This window comes from Nyctereutes procyonoides, unplaced genomic scaffold, assembly GCF_905146905.1.
Source record: "Nyctereutes procyonoides isolate TBG_1078 unplaced genomic scaffold, NYPRO_anot_genome, whole genome shotgun sequence".
In the NCBI taxonomy this organism is placed as follows: Eukaryota; Metazoa; Chordata; class Mammalia; order Carnivora; family Canidae; genus Nyctereutes; species Nyctereutes procyonoides.
Window position 1 is genome coordinate 19,436,865 of NW_026575036.1, and position 20,373 is coordinate 19,457,237.

General features: G+C 32.8%; 1 protein-coding gene across 4 annotated transcripts in view; it reads left to right on the top strand.

Moving 5' to 3' along the window:
- The window catches only part of CNTN1 (contactin 1), a 347,447-nt gene that overhangs the window by 248,760 nt on the left and 78,314 nt on the right, over positions 1-20,373 (top strand). For 3 of the 4 annotated variants that reach the window (XM_055318909.1, XM_055318908.1, XM_055318911.1), the window contains one exon: positions 16,398-16,556. In XM_055318909.1, coding sequence (XP_055174884.1) covers positions 16,398-16,556 — 159 coding nt within the window. Of the gene's footprint in view, positions 1-8,308; positions 11,394-16,397; positions 16,557-20,373 lie in introns of those variants that run through there. The other variant, XM_055318912.1, reaches the window with a different exon arrangement.

Genomic DNA, 20,373 nt, shown 5'->3' on the forward strand with positions numbered 1-20,373 from the left:
ATTTATTTATTTATTTATTTATTTATTTATTTATTTGTTATTTATTTTGTTATTATTTATTATTTTATTTATTTTATTATTTTAAGAATGCCCTAAAGTGTTTGCAATAAAGTGGTCTCTAGCTGGTATTTGGAAATTACTGTTCTAGTGAATCCATGGAAAATAGTTTGCAAATGATATTGCTTTATTTATCAAATGTATTCTGCGATAAATTACCTTAGAAATGTGTTTCATAAGAAAATAAGGTCCTCTTTTCCTCCAGTATGTCTTATGCTAACCAGACAATTGAAAAAGTGATATTAATGTTTTGCCATAAGCCACAGAAGGAAGCTCTGATATAAAGGCCATGAGTGGCATGGGAATGGAGAACAAACCAAGTGGGGAAAAGAGCTAAGTCCATCAGTTTTTCCCTCCCCTTCATCATCATTTTAGCACAGGGGAACTTAAAGCCTAAGTCCCACTAAGATAGCTTATTTTATTTATTTACTTTAAAATATTTAATTTATTTACTCATGAGAGAGAGAGAGAGAGAGACAGAGAGACAGAGACACAGGCAGAAGGAGAAGCAGGCTCCCTTTGGGGATCCTGATCTGGGACTCCATCCCAGGACTCCGAGATCACAACCTGAGCCAAAGGCAGATGCTCAACAATTGTGCCACTCAGGTGTCCCTAAGTAAGATAGTTTAGCTTCAAAACCTTTACAGTTCTTCACAGAACTAATCAATCTATGTATCAGCATTAGAGAAAAAAATATAATATGATGAAACATCCCCTAACTAGAGCACTAATATAAAAATTAAGATAACCTTACAAGAGATTATAATGACATTCTTGGTATTATGGCATTTAAAGTTGCTTCCAGAAGATTTTAGTAAAATATTTGTTTTCTACCAAGAGAGCATATATAAACTCAACTAAAAATAATATTGTTTATCAGTGCGAAGGAGGTAACTTCAGAATTAACCTTTTAAAACAGATGTGTGTATAATATAGCCAAAGGAATTTAGAACTTAAACAATGGTAAATTGCATAATATTTTAAAACCCTTCATAGTTTAAAACTATTCTTAGCACCCCCCCAAAAAAGAACTGATTATTAAACTTCAAATGTTTTTAGACTTGTTAATAAAAATCTAAACTAAGAGAATTGATACGAATGTCTTTGCTGTTGCTGTCATAATAAATGTTTTACTTCTTAGGTCCCTGAAATACATTTCAGGTTGCTTCATGAAGCAAGTTTTGACACATGAAGAGCCCTGAATGAATGTTCTTTAACAAAAGACATTTCTGGAGAATTTAAGCTCTTCAGCTAAAAGAGTTTCCTTTAGAGGGAAAGGTTTTTCAGGATTTATTCAGCAGCACTTGTGGGAATATTTCTGCAGCTTGCCAAGCCTAAATTCTCTTTCATGAGTGCACTTTTGGACAACATTCAAAAATGGACCATAAAATTAGGTCACAAAGCCAGAAATTAGGCTTTGACATCCGTGTTTTACCACTTTCCCTGGTATTTCTGCTGTATTATAAATATTCTTGGCATTGCTACCAGCTGTTAGGAAGACCTTACTGACGTCTGGCTGAACATAATGTTTACCAAAATAGAAAATGCAATCAAGACTATACTTTTCAGATGCCCCCCCTTACGTCTTATATATCATATTAAACACAATTTCTTAATATAAGTCTGAGATTTAAAGGTAAACAAAAGAAAAAAGACTTTCACTATCTGAAACTGTTTCTTGGTCTAATTTTTAAACTCTATATGACCCATGAAATTTGGAAATATTTTGGGAAAAGAGTAGCTGAAATTAAAGCAGGTAGCACAAAAACTGTTTAAATCATTATATCCTAAATCAAGTTTAAAATGTGTATATAGTTATATTAGAAGTTTGTATTCATATTGTTTTACGTGGAATTTTATTTAGATAAGTATTGTGTGTGTGTGTGTGTGTGTGTATAAAGCTTTCCACTTTATTCCTAAAGCCAAAATACAGTTGCAGAATGGAAATGGATGTAACTTAGATGCCATCTCTATTTGATGTAATCTGTTGAAATTTTTATTACTTGGCCTAATGATATGGTTACTAGACTCTTTCTTAAGGAGGTTATTTTGGTTGATGACTAACCCAGTTTTAAAACTTGTGTTGAATGAGTTAACACAGCCAAATAAATAACCTGATGCAAGCTGTCGATATACTTTTTAGTCTGAATAATACTGCTATATTTTAAATCATCAATGTGTTGACTAATGGTCTTTTCTTCAGGAAATGCTCTTGAATATTTATTACTCCCAGCTGCTCTATATTAGTAGCGTTTATACCCAGAGCATCGGTCTCTTTGCTGTCCAGGCAAAATTGGTTCTGATGTATCTACTCAGAAATTGTTGTTCCAGGTTAATTAGTACTCTTTCTTTAAAAAATATGGAATTGATAAACATTTTCCTTAAGATAAAAACGTTTTAATGGTCCTCTTATTGTCAAATCATGCATTAATTGAATCTTGTTTCCCCCTAACTTCTTCACAGTAGCTATATGAAATCTCTGCAACTATGTTCAGATTTGAATGTGCATTTTTAAATCTAGAATGAATCCCAGAAGTTATCTAGATAATTCCTATCTCTTTATTTTGTGTAGTGGGACTCAGAGAGGCTTGCCCTGTATTACCCATCTACTTAGTAACAATCATCTTGGACACTCAGTCCAGTTTTCTCATGGTATTAGGCTTCTTCCAGAGAATACATTTAAATAAAACTGATCATTAATTTCTAAAACTTTTATAGCTAATACTTTCATACTCTAAAACTTTGTATAGTTAATTTGGTATAGTACCAGAAAAATTACCAAGTCCATTCTAGAATTGCTGCAAGTAAGTAGTAAAAGTTAGTGCTTGCAGCTTTTGCACTTTTCTCTTTCCCTTCTCATTGTCTGGCACATCTAATAAATAGTAGTTAAAGTTTTAAAACATTGTGGAAAAAGATAAAGCCATAGACAGTTATTAAAAAGATTAAATTACTAACTCTTTGATTATTTAGAGTTCGATTTGTGTGACTAACACAGAGACCTTGGATATTAATGAAAGCAAAAGGAAGGAAAGTCTGCCATCATGTTAAAATTTATGGAACTTCTGGTGCTAAATTACAATTTAGGTTTCCATGGTATCTGGCATAAATACTCCCTTTGTGTTAAAGTCCTAAACTCAAATTGTTATCAAATACACAACTGTGGATATATATTCAAAATTATTAAGACATGAAGTACCTAAATGAATTCAAAAGGACTTTTGAAATTAATCAATTTATTTGTTATAAAATTAGGAGGAACAGACAAAATAGGTTCCTATAGTATACATACCAAGTTGGGCAGGCATACCAGTACACACACACCTTATAACACCCCCCAAAAAAAAACTTCATGGAATTATATGAGAAGATCCAGAAAAAAGAAACACTTATATAGGCAGAAAGATGTGTCCAGATCATCATAGTCAAACCAAAAAGAAGAGTTGAGGTAGTTTTTCAAGTATTTGGGTCAGAAAAACACACATTTACCTCAGATACTTGGATAATTGCCTCTACTTTCCACTTGTGTTATCCAAGAAAGTTTGCCACAGAGACAGACTAAAGATTTCATCTCATCAGCCCTCGCAGGACTAAGACAGGAAAATGGCCCTTGCTGCCCACACTGGCTGGAACAATGACTGACTGGGCGCCATCCTGAGGCATCCCATCCCCACTTGGCCCTAAATCACAGGGATACATCTATTAATAGTGAAGCCTTCCCAGAAATTGAGCCTTCTCCTTACCATTGAGATCTACAGATTCAGAAGCTGCTAGGGGGCAGTTCTCCATAACAGTTACATGCCAAAGCTGTAATAATGAGCTGGAATGTGTATCTGTTTTTAATAAATACAGAATTTAGAAAGTAGCTTGATTGTTTCAAAGTTAGAATTCATTAATAGTTCCATTTTTGAAAAGCTTTAGTAAAAATAACAGCTTTTCCAATTACTAGTGACATTACAAACTACACCAATAATTCGAAATTGTATTTCTCAATGTAAGTTCAATGCAAACTGATGTAAATCCAGTAGTTTTCAAATATATCAACAAAGTATGTAATTCATTCAGAACAAGTCACCTATTTTAAGTTTTAAGATGAGTGTTGAAAACTATCTAGTTTAACACTTCATTTTACAAATTCAAAAATTGCCAACTGTAAGGATAATAAACTGGTAGACAACAACATAAAGTATACATTAATGCAAATTTAGGTTACTTTTCTCTTTCTTCACCGGAATTGAGTGAGAGAAATTTCCTTGGAAGATTTCGTCTCCTCTTCTTTAATTAATTGTTCCTGTCCCATAATCAAACTGGTCAGCTTTTGGCAAACTAGAACTTATTCTCTGCTACACAGTCTGTCTATATCGATGGCTCCCTTAGAAAACAATCAGCAAACTTGCTGCTCCTCACTCTGATTCCTGGAGAGAAAGGAGGAAAGCTTTATGGAACTTAATACCCATAGTATGCTTTTAGATGCTCCACTGCAGTCTATATTATAGACTTTATACATTTGGTATATTTACCAATGATACCAAATTTATCTGACAATTATGCCAATTATATCAAATTATAATAGCAGTACAGATAACCCGTGCAATCTAAAAATCTATTAGCATAAATAAATGGCTATTAGTTCGTATTTTAAAAATAACTTCAATTTATATTGGCAAAATACTATATGCTTGTAAATCCAATCTTTATGCTGTGAAAAGACATGCATTATGATTGTAAAATAAGGATATGTAATTACATAATTTACTGTATAATATAGGACATAATATTATAAAGATATATATTATAAAAATACATCATGCATTCCATATGTTGTGTATTTGTTATAGCATATAAAGATATATAATATTTATTAAAGCCTTATTACTAATGGGGCACCATTTTAAGAGATGGATACTATTATCCTCAATACACACATAGCAAAATTGTGTTCCAGTGAGACTAAGTTACTAGCCCAAGGACATATAGATAAGTAAAAGAACAAGATTTGAATCCAAGCAGTCTGACTTCAGATGTAACATCCAAGCTCACTGCTAGAACACAATATAGAAAACACTAACTGAGATATAGTCAATGAAATAAAATAATCAGTGTGGGAAATTAAAAAGTAGGTAGGCCTCTTTCTTTATTGGTAAGAAATATTCTATAGAAAGTCACAGATGCACGTTTTTGCAATTTTATTTTTGCCCATGTTATTATTTATGGCTGGTGTAATAACAAGGGAAATGATAGTAATTTTAAAAATATATATTTTAGCTACCCAACACCATACAATTATAATAGCAAAAAAAAAATAAATATAGCAGATGGCTTAAAAGCTTAATATTAAAATCTGCTCTTTAGCTTTAAAAATTAATTCATTCAAAATGTTTAACTGGCGTATCTTATAATGTATATGCCTACAGGACTTTCACATAAATTTTATCATGTCATCTTAACAAAATTGCTGTGAGGTAGTAGTATAAGAACTGGTAATCCCATTTCATAAGCAAAGGAAATTTAAAAAAAGGAAAAGAAATAGTCTTCAGCTCTCATCTTACAAAGCCAGAACGTGGCCAGATACCAATGCTCCAAATTTACTACACAACTTATTTTTCTGTACTACTCCTTAATGTTTAACTTCCTGAAATATAAAAACCAGATCATATAATTTTTATTTTACATCTGTTTCACGGTTGGCATATGGTTTATTTTATCAAATTAATTAAGTTGTCCACCCAAACCACTGTGAGACATTGATGATAATTCAAAGTTAAGTTAGAAAGCAGAGTAAAGTTTTAGGTTATTTGAAATCTGAATTTAAAATCTCCTATTTTTGGTTCATTTTATCAAACAAAAGAAGGCAAAAACACCTTGACTTCATTGCTGAAAACATAACCAAGGAAAGACTTAATGGTGTAAAACCCCAATTAAGTAATTTTCTTACATATGATTTTTGTGGAATCTGCCATTTTAAGGTTCTGGAACATCCAATTTTTTCTTGATGGTGCCTTTTGCAGACTGGCTTCCTGCCACCAGCATCTCTCTGACACCAGCCAACATCACCAGTCCAGCCCTTGAGAATTCGATTGGGTTACAGGGTTTTTTTTTTTTTTCCCCCACGCCTAAACAAATGAAAATAAAGGAAACAAAAAAAAAAAAAAAAAAAACTTTACTCTGTAAACCTATGACCAGTTAAGAAATTACGAAGAGGATATTTTAGTCCTTTTGAATTCCTATCACACAACTCCTTATATTACCTTCATCATTTGGATTAATTAAAACATAACCAAAGAAAAAGGAAGAAATGCGGAAAGTGTTCTACAACTCTTTCTTGGTACCCTACGAATCCAGCTGTACCATAGTTCATACCCTCCCCATTTCCTCTTGAAGTTGACTGCAAGATCCCTGTACACTGCATGTGTATCTGAATGTGACTTAGGACGCACCATTACATCCGCACGACATTAAGTTTGGTCTTTCCTCTGCTACAGCACTTTTCCATTGTCGTGTTTGGTTGCACAACACCACACAAGTCATTGTATAGTCTGGCATGAATCCCAAGGCTTTTTTTCCCCCTAAAAAAGTAAAAACACTATTTTAATTTCTAATTATCCAGTATTCACAGTCCGTAATGGCTATTCTGTGGACAGAAGAGGAGGTGAGGAAGCTGTCTATGATTTATGTGTATTTCTCAGGGCAGTAGGGAAGCACCAATTCCTTTGAAAGTGGTTTGGAATCGTGCAAGTGAGTAAGAGTTAGTGTATTATAGGACAACCTTGAATCCACTTCACCCAAATCAAGCAACTGACACTGCATTGTGCAGCAGTTTAGGGAGACTGACTCACTGTGTGACTGTGCATAGTACCCTCTTGCCAGACTTAAAACGTCAGATTTCAGAGAAGCAAACTCTGGCAGTATAGCAAAAAACACCAAAACTTTAAAGGTGGGGGGAGGGGTTAATGGATGGAATATATCCAAAATTATTGATTTCAGTTCTCATTGAAAAGACTTAGAAATCTTTTTTTGAGTTTTGCGACCTTTGTTACCATTTATTATAAGGACAAATGCAAAAAGCAGTCAGCTGAAGCAAATTTTCTTAGGTATTGTTTCCTATATTTAAATAGCTATCATCACAGAGACAGTAGTGGTTATAAAGTAGTCTAATTCTAATAATCAAATTATCCTTACATATGAGTAAGGGAAAAGGGTGAATGATCATCCTATAAATTATATGATTTTTTTTCCTAATAATATAGTTAATATACACATACAGTCATTAAATGATCTATATGGTGCAGTAGAAAAGGTATGACTTTTGACATTAGATGAGCATACCTTAGAAAGCCACTTCAGGGATGCCTGGATGGTTCTGTCAGTTAAGCATCTGTCTTCAGCTCAGGTCATGATCCCAGGGTCCTGGGATGGAGCCCGGCATCAGACTCCCTGCTCATCCAGGAGCCTGCTTCTCCTTCTCCTTCTGCCACTCACTCCCCTGCTTGTGCTCTTTCTCTCTGTCAAATTAATAAATAAAATATTTTTAAAAAGTTTTTTTAAAAAAAGAATGCCACTTCACCTAGAGATTAAGCTGTGGTCTTAGGCTAGTCAGTTAATCACTGTAAGCCTCAGATTCCATATTTATAAAAGAGAATAATAATAGTTGCAGTTCACACATTGACCATGGAGACTTTTTATAAATATCTTCCTTTCATTCCCCCACTATGCTACTAATGTGTGTGCATATCTCTATCTATCTATCTACCATCTATCTATCTACCATCTATCTATCTATCTATCTATCTATCTATCTATCTATCTATCTATCATCTATCAAATGCCATAGTACTCAAGACACAAGTTCCCAAGATATCTAGTCCCAAACACTAGTCTTTTAGAATCATTGCTAAATTTACCTTCTGTATTTTTTTTCTTAGTTAGAAGCCTTCAGGCATATGTCTTAGAACAAAGGTTCTAGTGTGCATTTGTTTGTTTGTTTGTTTGTTGAAGGAGGTTTCAGCAACAGCTTTTACTCTTTAGCAAGGCAATCACTGTTACTGGGGAAGGGACATTTGATTGGGCCAAACCTTGTCACTTTAGCCTACTTTCTGTTGGACTCCCATCTCCAGTGTCTAGGAGGATATGTTTTTCTTTGCTCTTATTTCAACCTACCCATCAAGGATTCATGGCAAATCCCCAAAGTACATGGCTTCCTGCCCCTAACTGGGCATCCACACTGTCCCTTCAGCCTTGATCTTTCCTCTTGCAGGTAAAAACAGAAAAGATGGAGAGAAAAACATGGTGGATCCTTTTCTCCCCGTCTGTGCCAGCCTGCCTCCAACCTGGTGATCGTTGACACTCACCATTTGTGTGAAAGCCTTTTTTCTTTTTTTCTTTTTTTTAACGTATTATACTAGATTTTACTAATTAACTCAATCTTGTAGCTTCTGCAGTTTTCCCTTCCAATCTAGTTCTTAGAGGATTTTTCCTTTTGAAACTTTTAAACATACTTTTGAGCAGGAAGATATTTAAAAATATAATTATATAGCTTCACTAATATGAAAAATGGCTTGTGAACTAACCGAGTACATCTTAAAATGGCCAAGTGAAATTTTTGTGTTTTCATGCCCTGTTTTTCTTTGAAATTACATATCTCAGAAATTAACTCATTATCTGAAAAAAATTATGAAGAACTGGTGAATTATAATATAGGGGTATTGCCACTGAATGGACTGTTTGATTTAGCCAAGCAGGTAATTAACAGTGTTGTCAAATTCACTAAGCCGTCATCTTAATTAGGACACATACTAAGGGACATTACTCCAGTAGTCTTTTGTATCCTGGTCCCATATAAATTATTTGGCAAGAATGGATGAAAAGCAACAATAAACAACTCAAGACTGCCCATGGCTCTGTAGGGTTTTTGGAACAATTCCTGGGATTGAGAAGTGAAAATGGACAGCATGTTGAGAGAATTGTCATCTCAGTAGCAAGGTTTAAGTGAAGATACCAAGCCATTAACTGCATGCATGCAGATTTAATTTTATTAACTACTACCATCAGCCTCTTGGATCTTTAATTTGGGCAGGAAGTTTGATATTCTTACTGGAAGGACTTAAGCATAACTGAAGGATAAAAAGGAAGTGTATATAATTATTTCTGGAACTGCTTAAATTTCATTATTTGAAAATACTTTCATTTTCTCCCATTAGTCAAAGAGATATACTTAAAATTCTTGTTGCTTCACCAGAAATAGTTTTGCTCTAAAACACATTTATATTTAGGTATAGGGTATCATATGAACTTCTCATTTAGTAAATCAAGCAACTCCATCTGTTGTTGGAATAAGTCTCAGGAAAGCTTAAGGAATATGGATATGAATGTTCAATACATATGTAGTGTTCTTTTTAAAATAATTCATTAGTCATCATAAAGGAATACATGTTTCTGGATCAAGATGTTATTAATTTCCATATTAATTTTTTTTTAGTTTTGTAGTCTCAATCATTATCACAGATAGAACAATCTTTGAGTTTAGATCCAAATCAATTGGCATTTTAATAAGATATTTAAAATGAATTTGAGATTCTCATGTGCCTTAAGTATCATCATGGAGACATATGCATGAGTCATCACTGTGGGCATCTTCTTATCTAGTTCATAAATGAAAGTATACCACCAAGACCTGATGGGAATATAGTCTTGAATTTAAATACTAGAAAGGAAATCACATGATAAATATGACTTTCTTATTGCCAGGAAAGGGAGAATATTCTTGTTTAAATAAACTTCATTGATGACAAGTAGAGGTTCTCATTACTAATGGATCTAAGTTCACTTTTGTAAATGTTAGAGATTAAAAGACTACTATATTCCTATTAAACGGTAGAGATGTTTACTATTCAGCTTCATCTTAGGACAGCTTTAAACATTGAAGAAACCACATGACATTGAACTGTGTTTCATAACATTATGGTAGAGCCATTGTCTTAATTAATCTTGAGAACAGAAAGAGGCCTGTAATAATAAAGGACATTCAGCTGACACAATCTGGTAAAGAAGTCGCCTGTCTTAATATAACTGCTGTTCTTTCACTAATGTCATCTTAAGATTATTTTGTTTTAAAAAGGAAGATATTTCCGCTGAAAAGGCTTTGTTTCCTCAACATTTAAACTTTTCATTAAAATGTGCTCTTTTAGTAAAAATAAACAATGAACCACAGAATATTTGTCTGTGGTGTTTGCTTTAATTACTTACTGGGAATTGCAGGTGGAAAGAGAGTGATACTAGATGTCTTTGATGCTTACAACAGCTCTGGAACATGAAGGTTTATATTAAATGCACATGCCATGTGGAAGAGAGTCCCAAAAGGACCAGGAGTTTTGGGTCCAGTTGTTCAAAAAATCAGAGTTTAAGAGGAAGAAAACACATTGGTATTTAGTATTGTATTTAGTATTTCTAAATATTTAGTATGTATTTAGTATGTCTAAGTACTAGCACAGACTCAAGCGATGCCTGGGGGCAGTCATGGCTGCTATGCATCCTGTTTAATTCTGGAGGGTCCCAATTTCAAATCTTCTATCCCATTTGATTCATCAGAAAATATGTCTCAATTATTGACTGAGAAAATATGGTCAGCCTATAATATGCAAATAATCATTTTTTAAGATTTTTATTTATGAATTTGAGAAATGTAGGGATAGAGAGAAAGCATGAGCAAGGGTGAGTAGCAGAGGGCGAGGGAGAGGCAGACTCACCCCTGAGCGAGGAGTCTGATACATGACTTGCTCCCAGGACCCTGACATCATGACCAGAGCTGAAGGCAGATGCTTAACCAACTGAGCCACCCGAGCACTAATAAATAATCATTTTGAAAGTACTTTTTTTTTGGGGGGGGGGGGCTATTTTTCCTCAAATGTCTAAACTCTTTTTCATTGAATGTTACTACATTTCTAAAGAAGAAATGACTGAATTAATAGATAATTGTGTTCTCGCTTATTTTTTCCTCTGATTATTTCACATATGAATAAGAACTGAGTGGAGACCACATCTGTATTTTGTTCATACATAGGAATTTTTTCCTAAAGACACTGGTAAGATTCAGGAAACACTAACGATACTTTTAGGGTGATCAAGAAAAACTGGGGCTGAATTGTGTGTAATTTATAAATGGGTGATGTGTTGATGTTCATTTACCTGAGTTAACAGATCAAACAAAGATTTAAAAAGATATGGTCAATGTATTACAGTTTTTGTCATTTTTTCTTAAATATATAGCTGTTGCCATGTAATTCATATGATTTCCACCAAGAAAGGTCTCTAAATAAATAAATAAATAAATAAATAAATAAATAAATAAAAGGTCTCCAAAGAAAAGCTCAATACCATTTGTGAATTTGATTCTGATAATGTTGTTTTAAATGATTGTACTATATTTATTGAAAAGTTGGTCTCATGGCAGATTGGTTGTTTACATCCTAGCTTTGTCATTTGCTAGCTAGATGACTGTGGTCATTTAATCTGTCCATATCTCTGTTTCCTCTTCTGTAAAATAGGGAAAATAATGGCCCTACATCATTAGGTTATTGGTAAGAATTATGAAAGATTTAGCACTTACTTCAATATAATAAGGACTCAATAAAATATTCTTATTAAAATATATAAAATTTTTATTTGCTAACCTTTTATGTCCTGTAAATTTTATGTTGTTATGAGTTCACATTTGTTCAAAAAATACAGACAAGTCTAAGAAAACAACAGGATAAAGTGGTCAGTGTTCAGGTAGTTCTTTGGAGGTCTTTTGCAGACAGGCACATTTGGGCGACAAGATCTAAATTTCAAATGGGCTTTTTCTCACTTCGTGTGGGTTATGCTGGGAAACCCAGTCTCTTGTCCTAATTCTTTCTGTACTCTCTTACAGACTATCTGTAATAGCCCTTCTAAACTTTAGCACCTTTGGTTAATGTACAGATATCACTTTATGTGAGCTCTAAAATGTGTGTGATCTGTATTACACGTTGAAATGTTTGTTATTTGCCTGAAACCAATGATTTCGTAGTTAAAACATTGAGAAACTAAAAAAAAATAAAAATAAAAATAAATAAAACATTGAGAAACTGGAGAAATTTGGGAAAAGAGAGTATAGATGTGGCAAATTGAGACTGCATTGAACCACAGAATGATAGAGGACCATTCTGGCTATTTCTACAGTCCTTCAGTAGGCAAAAAAAAAAAAAAAAAAAAAAAAAGATAGAAACAAGCTTTAGTAATTGTAGACTTCTGCCTGACTTTGAAGAACCCACAATGTAGAAACATAACACTAACAACGACTTTGGTAGACCACTAATTATCCCCCGTAGGTGAGATTTTATGGAGTGTTCTCAATCAGCAATCTCAGAGAGGGATATTTAAAGCCAGAGGGGGGTGGGGGGAACATAATGAGTGAAAAACAAGAATAGTAAGAGAGAGGGTAATGCAACTAGAAAAGGAAATATATAGTGGCAGTCTCCATGGGGAGGAGTAAAGAAAAGTAGCTCTAAGAAAGCAAGGAAGTTGGGAATAGAGCACTATGATTTTGAATAGGAAAAGGAGATGCAGAGTATCAACACTGAATTTGCACTGTTAATTCTATAAAAAGAGAACTTGGCCAGACTGTCTTCATAAAAACTAAAAACAATAAGTATGCTTTAAATAACTTTTTATCTCCTCCCCCAGATCTTTCTCACTTTTCTCTTCATTTTCCTTCTCTTTCCCCCTTCCTAAATATTTAACAATGGTAAGAAGAATCGAAAGAAAGCTTTTCAAACAGTAGTCAGAGAAATAGCCCACTTCCTCCAAACCCCCCCACCTGCGATCTTTAATGATTAAAAATAAAAGAAAATGGAATGTTAAAATAATTTCTTATCTAATATATCTAGACATTTAAAATGCATGTCAAACTCCAAAAGTCCTTTCTATCTAACCAATGTCTCTGTCTCATTACAATTTAAATTTGGCATAAATAGCATTCTTTGGAACCATTAGCTATCTGCCTGAGGACCACCTAAGAAATCACTATTATTCTACATATTAGTAGAGTAGTAATGAAATAGGCTGCATGTTACAGTCTATTTTACTTACATTTTTCTGGCTTCTATTCTCTACTAATAGATATCTTGAGAGTGTTTTTGTACAACAATAGGAGCTTAAAGAGGAAGAGAGAGAAATGGGAGAGAAAGAGGAGGCAGAGAAAAAATGAGAAAGAGAAGGCAAAGAAAGGGAAAGAGAGAAAGGGAGAGAGGAAGGACTGACTCAGAATCATATTCTGATGAAGGATAATCATGGGTGATCAGTTCCTAATGCCTTTTTGTGTGTGTGCTGAGGAGCAAGTAGTTGCATTTATTTTTTTCTACCGTAATACTTGTTTTCTCCATTCTGAACAGAAAAACTGAACAAGTGGTATCTGCCGCACTGCTTTGAAAATCTTCCTCTGGGAGACAGTACATACCGGCCCTGAGTTGAACTCCCAGGCTGTGCAAGCTTGTCTCTATAGTACCACTCCTCCATTTTTGTTACATCTCAATTTCTTAGTATAAACTAAGGGACTCACATTCCCAACTTTTCCTCATCTTCAACAAATTTATCAGAAAACACTTTATTCTTAAATGAAATAAATGGTAAATAAACAATCTGATGAACAGATTCCTCCCAATTATTAACAAATACTAATAATTATTCCTGCTAAGTAGCTCAGATGCCTAGAAGGCTCTCACAGGAATAACCACAATAATACTTTTAATAGCTAGTTTACTGAGGGCTTTCTATGGACCAGGTCTACCATTACATTCCTTAAAAGATATTATTTCAATCCTAAAAAAAACAATTCTACATCATCAATTTTTATTACTCCTATTTTACAGATGAGAAAATGGAAACTTAATAAATTTGAAAAAATTTCCCAAGATAAATCAGGTCACAGAATTTTAAGCCAAGCCTATTTTAAACTCTAAAATCTCTGCCTTTAATAATATTTTTCTCTCAGGTATTTTCCAGGAGATATTTGTAATTGATTATTAGATGGATAGGTCTGCTCTGAATTACTAGGTAACATTGCCACACCAGGGTTTTGAGGATATTAACCAACACCTTTCCATTTGTTCTCTTAACTTCACCTCTTTATGATGGTATTCCAGGCAAACGGAAGTATGGAGCTTGTATTGTGGATGACTGCTATGTTTATAGAACTATCTGAAATTCAATTGTGATAAATGCACTTATGTATTCACTAAAATATTTATTAAAAACCCATTAGAAGTCAGGCATATATCAGAAGGGGAAAATGGACAAAGGAAATTAGAGTATTTTGCTCAACAATGTTACTCTTCCATGACTGGATGACTGAGTGAAATTATGCATATAGTATTTCCAACAAATACATTCATAACATGCAACTCTAGTCTGACCTTTTAAAATATTACTCATTTGCCATTCCAAGAACTTCAGAGAATAACAGCAGGCAAATAATTCACACTTTAATGGTTTAAAGACTAACCTATGGCAATCTTATCTTAAATTCCTCTTAGCATTTTCTCTATACTTTTGTGCACAGAAAAAAGTATCTGAATACATGACTTTCCCTTCCTTTTAAAAATAATTTCCTTTATTTTTCGTCTCTATTTTTAAATTTTAATACTCTGAAGTATTCATTGACTTTGGATGATGAAAGTGGAGTAATGAAGTAATGAAAAGAGTTTTTTCTTTCTGAATATTGCATGTGTTCTATATTACATATGTGTCTATTTTCATTTATTCTGGATGATGTATATTTTACTTTTAATTAACATCAACAAATATAAGTACATAATTACAGATTAACATTTATAAAAGTTTATTTACCTTTCTATTTATATGTTATATACATCCAAATAATAAAATTTACTATCATCAATAGGATGTGTCTTGTGTTATTTTAATATTAGCAGTAATATATCTGTGTGAATCTGCCTACACCTTTTCCCCTAGGGATCACCCACACAGAAATTGTCTATGCCTTTGCAAAGACCAAAACCTGTTTGGAGAAAAAAAAAAGCCATCTAGGCTTAGCATCTGATTTGACAAATAAATAATAAAGCATTTATATTTAGCTAAGAGATAAAAACAAATGTCTTATTTACTACTATATTCAATATGAAACACTAAAGATATCATTTTACCAAAGTTGCAATTATATTTAATATGCCTAATTTAGTTGGGGATGGACCCTTTCTGGTGCAAAGAAAATGAGTGATAGTATTTTCTGAAATGTCTATTAAAGGATGTCTCTATTAACTGAGAAACTTCTTTAGCACTATGAGGAAGCAATGAATGCCACTGTACCATGTAAACGACGTTTTTCTCATTTTTGAAAACAAGAAATTGTGCTGCAAGGTATAAATATCTTGTATCCCATTATCATGGCATTTATCACTTCCAATTATACTTATTTATTTGCTGGTCCATTATACCCTTTTCAAGACAAAGAGCTCTTCAATACTGGAGAGTTATGTCTCATTTATCTTTTCATTTCTATTACCAGATACAGTGCTCTCATTGAATAATATTGGTTCTGAGTTTGGAAGCATCTATGAAAAGCTATCTTTAACATTGTTTTATGTTCTACATTAATAATTTATCTGTCCTAAGATGCTTCAATATATTATTTGATGTTTTAGAGAATTTCTGGTATATCTCTGAGTTGACAATTGTTTTCTACATTTTATAGAGGTAGAAATATTTCTTTGAATATTATTTATGCACATTACTGTAATAACATGAAATTTATTATCCAAAATGATACATATAGTCATTCCCAAAATTTTCTACTCCAAGTAAAATTAATTACCTATAATCACTTAGGGTTATAAAAAAGTATTTATTCCATTTGGGGGAGGCACAGTGAAACATCTGACTAACTACTCTCTTATCTAGACTGAATTGTACTACCATATCAGATTTATACATTCATCCAGCGTTTATGAAGTTGTGCTGTGCCACAACCTGTTAGGTCCTGGTAATGTCAAATTCATTTTATAAGTCAAAGACTTTCATGTGTATCCATTTTATGAGCCAGATTGTCATACATACCTTGAATAATAATGCCATTTTAAATGAGAGCATTTATCTCTTTACTTAAAAAGAAACACCGTGAAATCATTTAGTGAAGACCATAAATACTGTTATTATCACCTCTTATAGTTTATATTTAAAAGGAATGTTGTAACACTGATTATATCATATAAATGTCCTTTAGATAAATTTCAAAGAAGATGCTTTTGGATTCTACTGTGCACTTAATTCACTAGCTGGGATTCACTGATTCAGTTCCCAAATTTTCATTCCAGGCCCTCCAGGCCCTCCAGGTGGTCTGCGAATAGAAGACATTAGAGCGACTTCTGTGGCACTTACTTGGAGCCGTGGCTCAGACAATCACAGTCCTATATCTAAATACACTATTCAGACCAAGACTATTCTTTCAGATGACTGGAAAGATGCAAAGACAGGTGAGTTTCATTTGTCCAATTACTTTGTACATATTTTTAAATGAATTCTTTGATCAAAAATGAATATCTGGACTCTTTAAGGATTTCATCATCTACCTTGAAGTGCTTTTTTATTTTTAAACTCTTTTTTTTTTTTTTAAAGTATCGCAGTGCCTTGGTAGTAAAGGAAACCACAAGGAATGTAGACATTTTAAAGTTGCAGGGGAAGAGGCAGTGTATCTGTATCTATAATGGGAAAGCAAAGAGAGGCTTTCTGGTTTTCTAATTTAAGTTATGTGTAATTCTAAGATTTATTAGGAAAAAACCTTGGGAGATCTTTTTTTTGGCAAATGACATCTATAGCTTTTTATTTATGATCCATTTTTTACAATTGTATAGATACTAGAGTTCTGCTTTTCTTAAAAGCCACTTTGATTATAAATATTACTTTAATAACCCAATTCATATTACCATATAACCTTTGCTTTTTTTTTTAAGATTTTATTTATTCATTAATGAGAGATACAGAGAGAGAGAGAGGCAGAGACACAGGCAGAGAAAGAAGCAGGCTCCATGCAGGGAGCCCGATGTGGGACTCAATCCTGGGTCTCCAGGATCAGGCCCTGGGCTGAAAGCAGCGCTAAACTGCTGAGCCACCTGGGCTGCCCCAACCTTTGCTTTTCAAAGATGATCTTAACTGCTTTGAACTTCCTCAAAATGTATCTTCAAGGAAGTTTTAGATTTTAATTTTTTTTATATTAAGATTTTCTAAAAGTTGATCAGAAAAAAAAATAAATGAATGAGTGGGTGCCTTCCTTTGTCTGTAACTATTACCTGTGACATTTGTCTTGACTAGCCTGTAACATCACACGGCAGTTTATCTCTTATAACATCAAAGAAGATAGATGATCCTTTTGATAAAATATCTGCTTCTGTTTGTCATTTTGGCATTATTTTAAACAAACTTATAGTTGCTAGAGTTTATTTTAGATACATAATGAAGACAACAGAAGGAAGAAAAAAAAGACAAAAATGAATAAAATGTTTTTATACTTTTTTAAAAATGAAAAAAAAATTAATCCCAGAATATCCCAAACCTGCCCTCATTTTTGCTTTGTCTTAAGGTGATGGTATTTATTTGTATTGACTACTGAGATGTTTTAACTTAGATTTAGTTTTCTTTAGTAATTTAGTCCTATTGTGGGAAATGAACCAAATATAAACTTGAAGCCTGTTATGAGGGTTTACATATATTGTAATATTGAGTAGTTTCTCCACATAAGTATATAAAATACACATGAGTGTTAGAAACAGGTGAAATATTTCTATTACATTATGCTGGTAAATGTAAGAGTTATCTAGAAATATGCTTGGCAAAATAAGACCACTTGAAAAATTATGTAAATAACCATTTAGATGTTTGATAAACCTAAAGTATGGGTAGTTTTATTTATCTGAAGAGAATGAAAATGGATGATAATGATGAAACTATAGATAATATTATATATCTAGCCAAATTGACACTGATTATAGGTACCGGAGAACACAAAATACAATAAATGAACACATTTAAAATTTTTTTTGCTTTGAAAAAGGAATAATAATTGTAATCATTTCCATTAATTATGTATACTTACTGGGTAGGCCAATTAAAATTATGCTTTTCATTTATATATATATATATATATATATATATATATATATATATATATATATTCCACTAGAAAGTAAATTCCATAAGGATGGAGATTTTGTTTTATTCACTATTCTATCTCTAGCCCCCAGATCAGGGATCTTACTGCTCATGTATTAAACACACATTCACTGAGCCTCCATGGTATGCCAGAACCATTCCTAGATGCTGGGTATACACCTGACCCTCCATAAACAAAACAGAGAAAGGAATCACACACATGTACACAACAGTCCTTCCCTCAAAGCGTTTACACTCTAGTAGGAAAGATGACAATGAACAAGTAATAAATCACTGAACTCTACCCCTGAAACTGATAATATACTATATATTAATTAATTGAATTTAAATAAATTTAATTTAATAAAAAAAAAGAAAAAGAAGAGAAAGTCATATGGTGATTAGTGCTAAAGAGAAACATTAGAGAAGAGGAATCAGGCTGCAGGCATTGCACCTTATAAAGAGTGCTTCCAATATTAACATAGTCACCTAAATTACTCATGGCTCCAGTTCACATGTTATGTCTTTTTAAAACTGTCAACCTATTTGTATCTTTGAATCTAAAGTAGGTTTTCTCTTGAAACACATGGTTGCATCTTAAATTTTTATCCAGTCTGACAACCACTGCCTTTTGATTGGAATCTTTAATCCATTAACATTTAGTGTTATTATTTACAGTTGAATTTATATCTGCCATTTTTTTCTATTTTTTACTTTTTAAGTTTTTATTTTAATTCTATTTGACATACAATGTAATATTAGTTTCAGGTATACAATATAGTGATTCAATACTTCCATATATCAGCTCATGCTCATCAAGAAAGTGACTTCCTAAATCCCCATCACCAATTTCACCCATCCCCCCCACCCAGCTCACTTATGGCAACCATCTATTGAATTTTGGTTACTAAATGTATCACTTGATTTTGTTCCTTTATTCCTTCTTTACTATTCTTTATTGGATTCAGTGAATATTTTCTCGTGTAGTATTTCAGTTTTTAAAGAATATATATATATATGTATATATATATATATAGTTAATGGTTACTGTACATATACTATATATGAAAATTTATATAAATAAATGAATTTTAAATACATACATATTTATTTAATGGTTACTCTGGGGCTTACCAGACATATCCAAACTTACTAGAATAGACTTCATATTTTTACTAACTTAATTTCAGTAAGATACAGGACTGTTATTCCTAGATAGCTCCATTGCATCTTACCAGCTTTTTTTGGTGCTGCGTGTTATTTTTATACATGTTACATCTATATATACTTCAAACCTGTTACTTCTTCTGTTACTGCCTTCTAAAGAAGCTACAAGAAAGAGAAGAAAGTACATATTTATAGAGTTTGTTATATTAACCTTTTTGTTTACCATTTTCAATCCTCATTTGTTTCTGTGGATTTGAGTTATCATACTTACTCTAATACAGCTTTGCTTCTAACTGTACCCTTAAGATATTATCAAATATATTACATTTCTATATGCTATAGGCCCAGTAAAAACTTTTATTTTATACATAAAATATATATCATAAATAATTTTATTTATAAAAATAATTAGAGAATAAAGTGACATCAGCCACTCAATTTGGTAGTTCATTATGCAAATAGCAATAGTGGATGACAAGATATGCAGGGGCATGTAGGTCCTATAAGGAGTTTTTAAACAAAAGAGCAATAATCTAATTTCTAATTTGAAGGGGAAAAAAATCACTTTCTGATATATGGAGAAGGGATTTTTGGAGGGCCAAAACTAGAAACATGGAGAATAGCTGGGAGGATGTGGAGGATGAGAGATGTCCAGGTGGGATATGTCATGCTGGGACTAATATATAGCAGTGGGAATGAGGAGTGAGTGGGTGAGTTTGAGATATATTTTTGAAGGCAAAACAGAACTTTCTAAAAGATCAGGTATGGAGATTTAGTGAAAGGGCAGAATTGAGAATGCTTCATGGGACTTTGGCTCTAGCATCTGAGTAAAAGGTAGAAGGACTTACTGGAGAGACAAGAGAGATTAAGTGCAAGTAAGGACTTAGTTCCGTTTTGGAATGGGTTCTCCATTTCTTTATGTACAACTGGATTTCCACCTAGTATAATTTTCCTAAGAACTTTTAAAATATTTCTGAG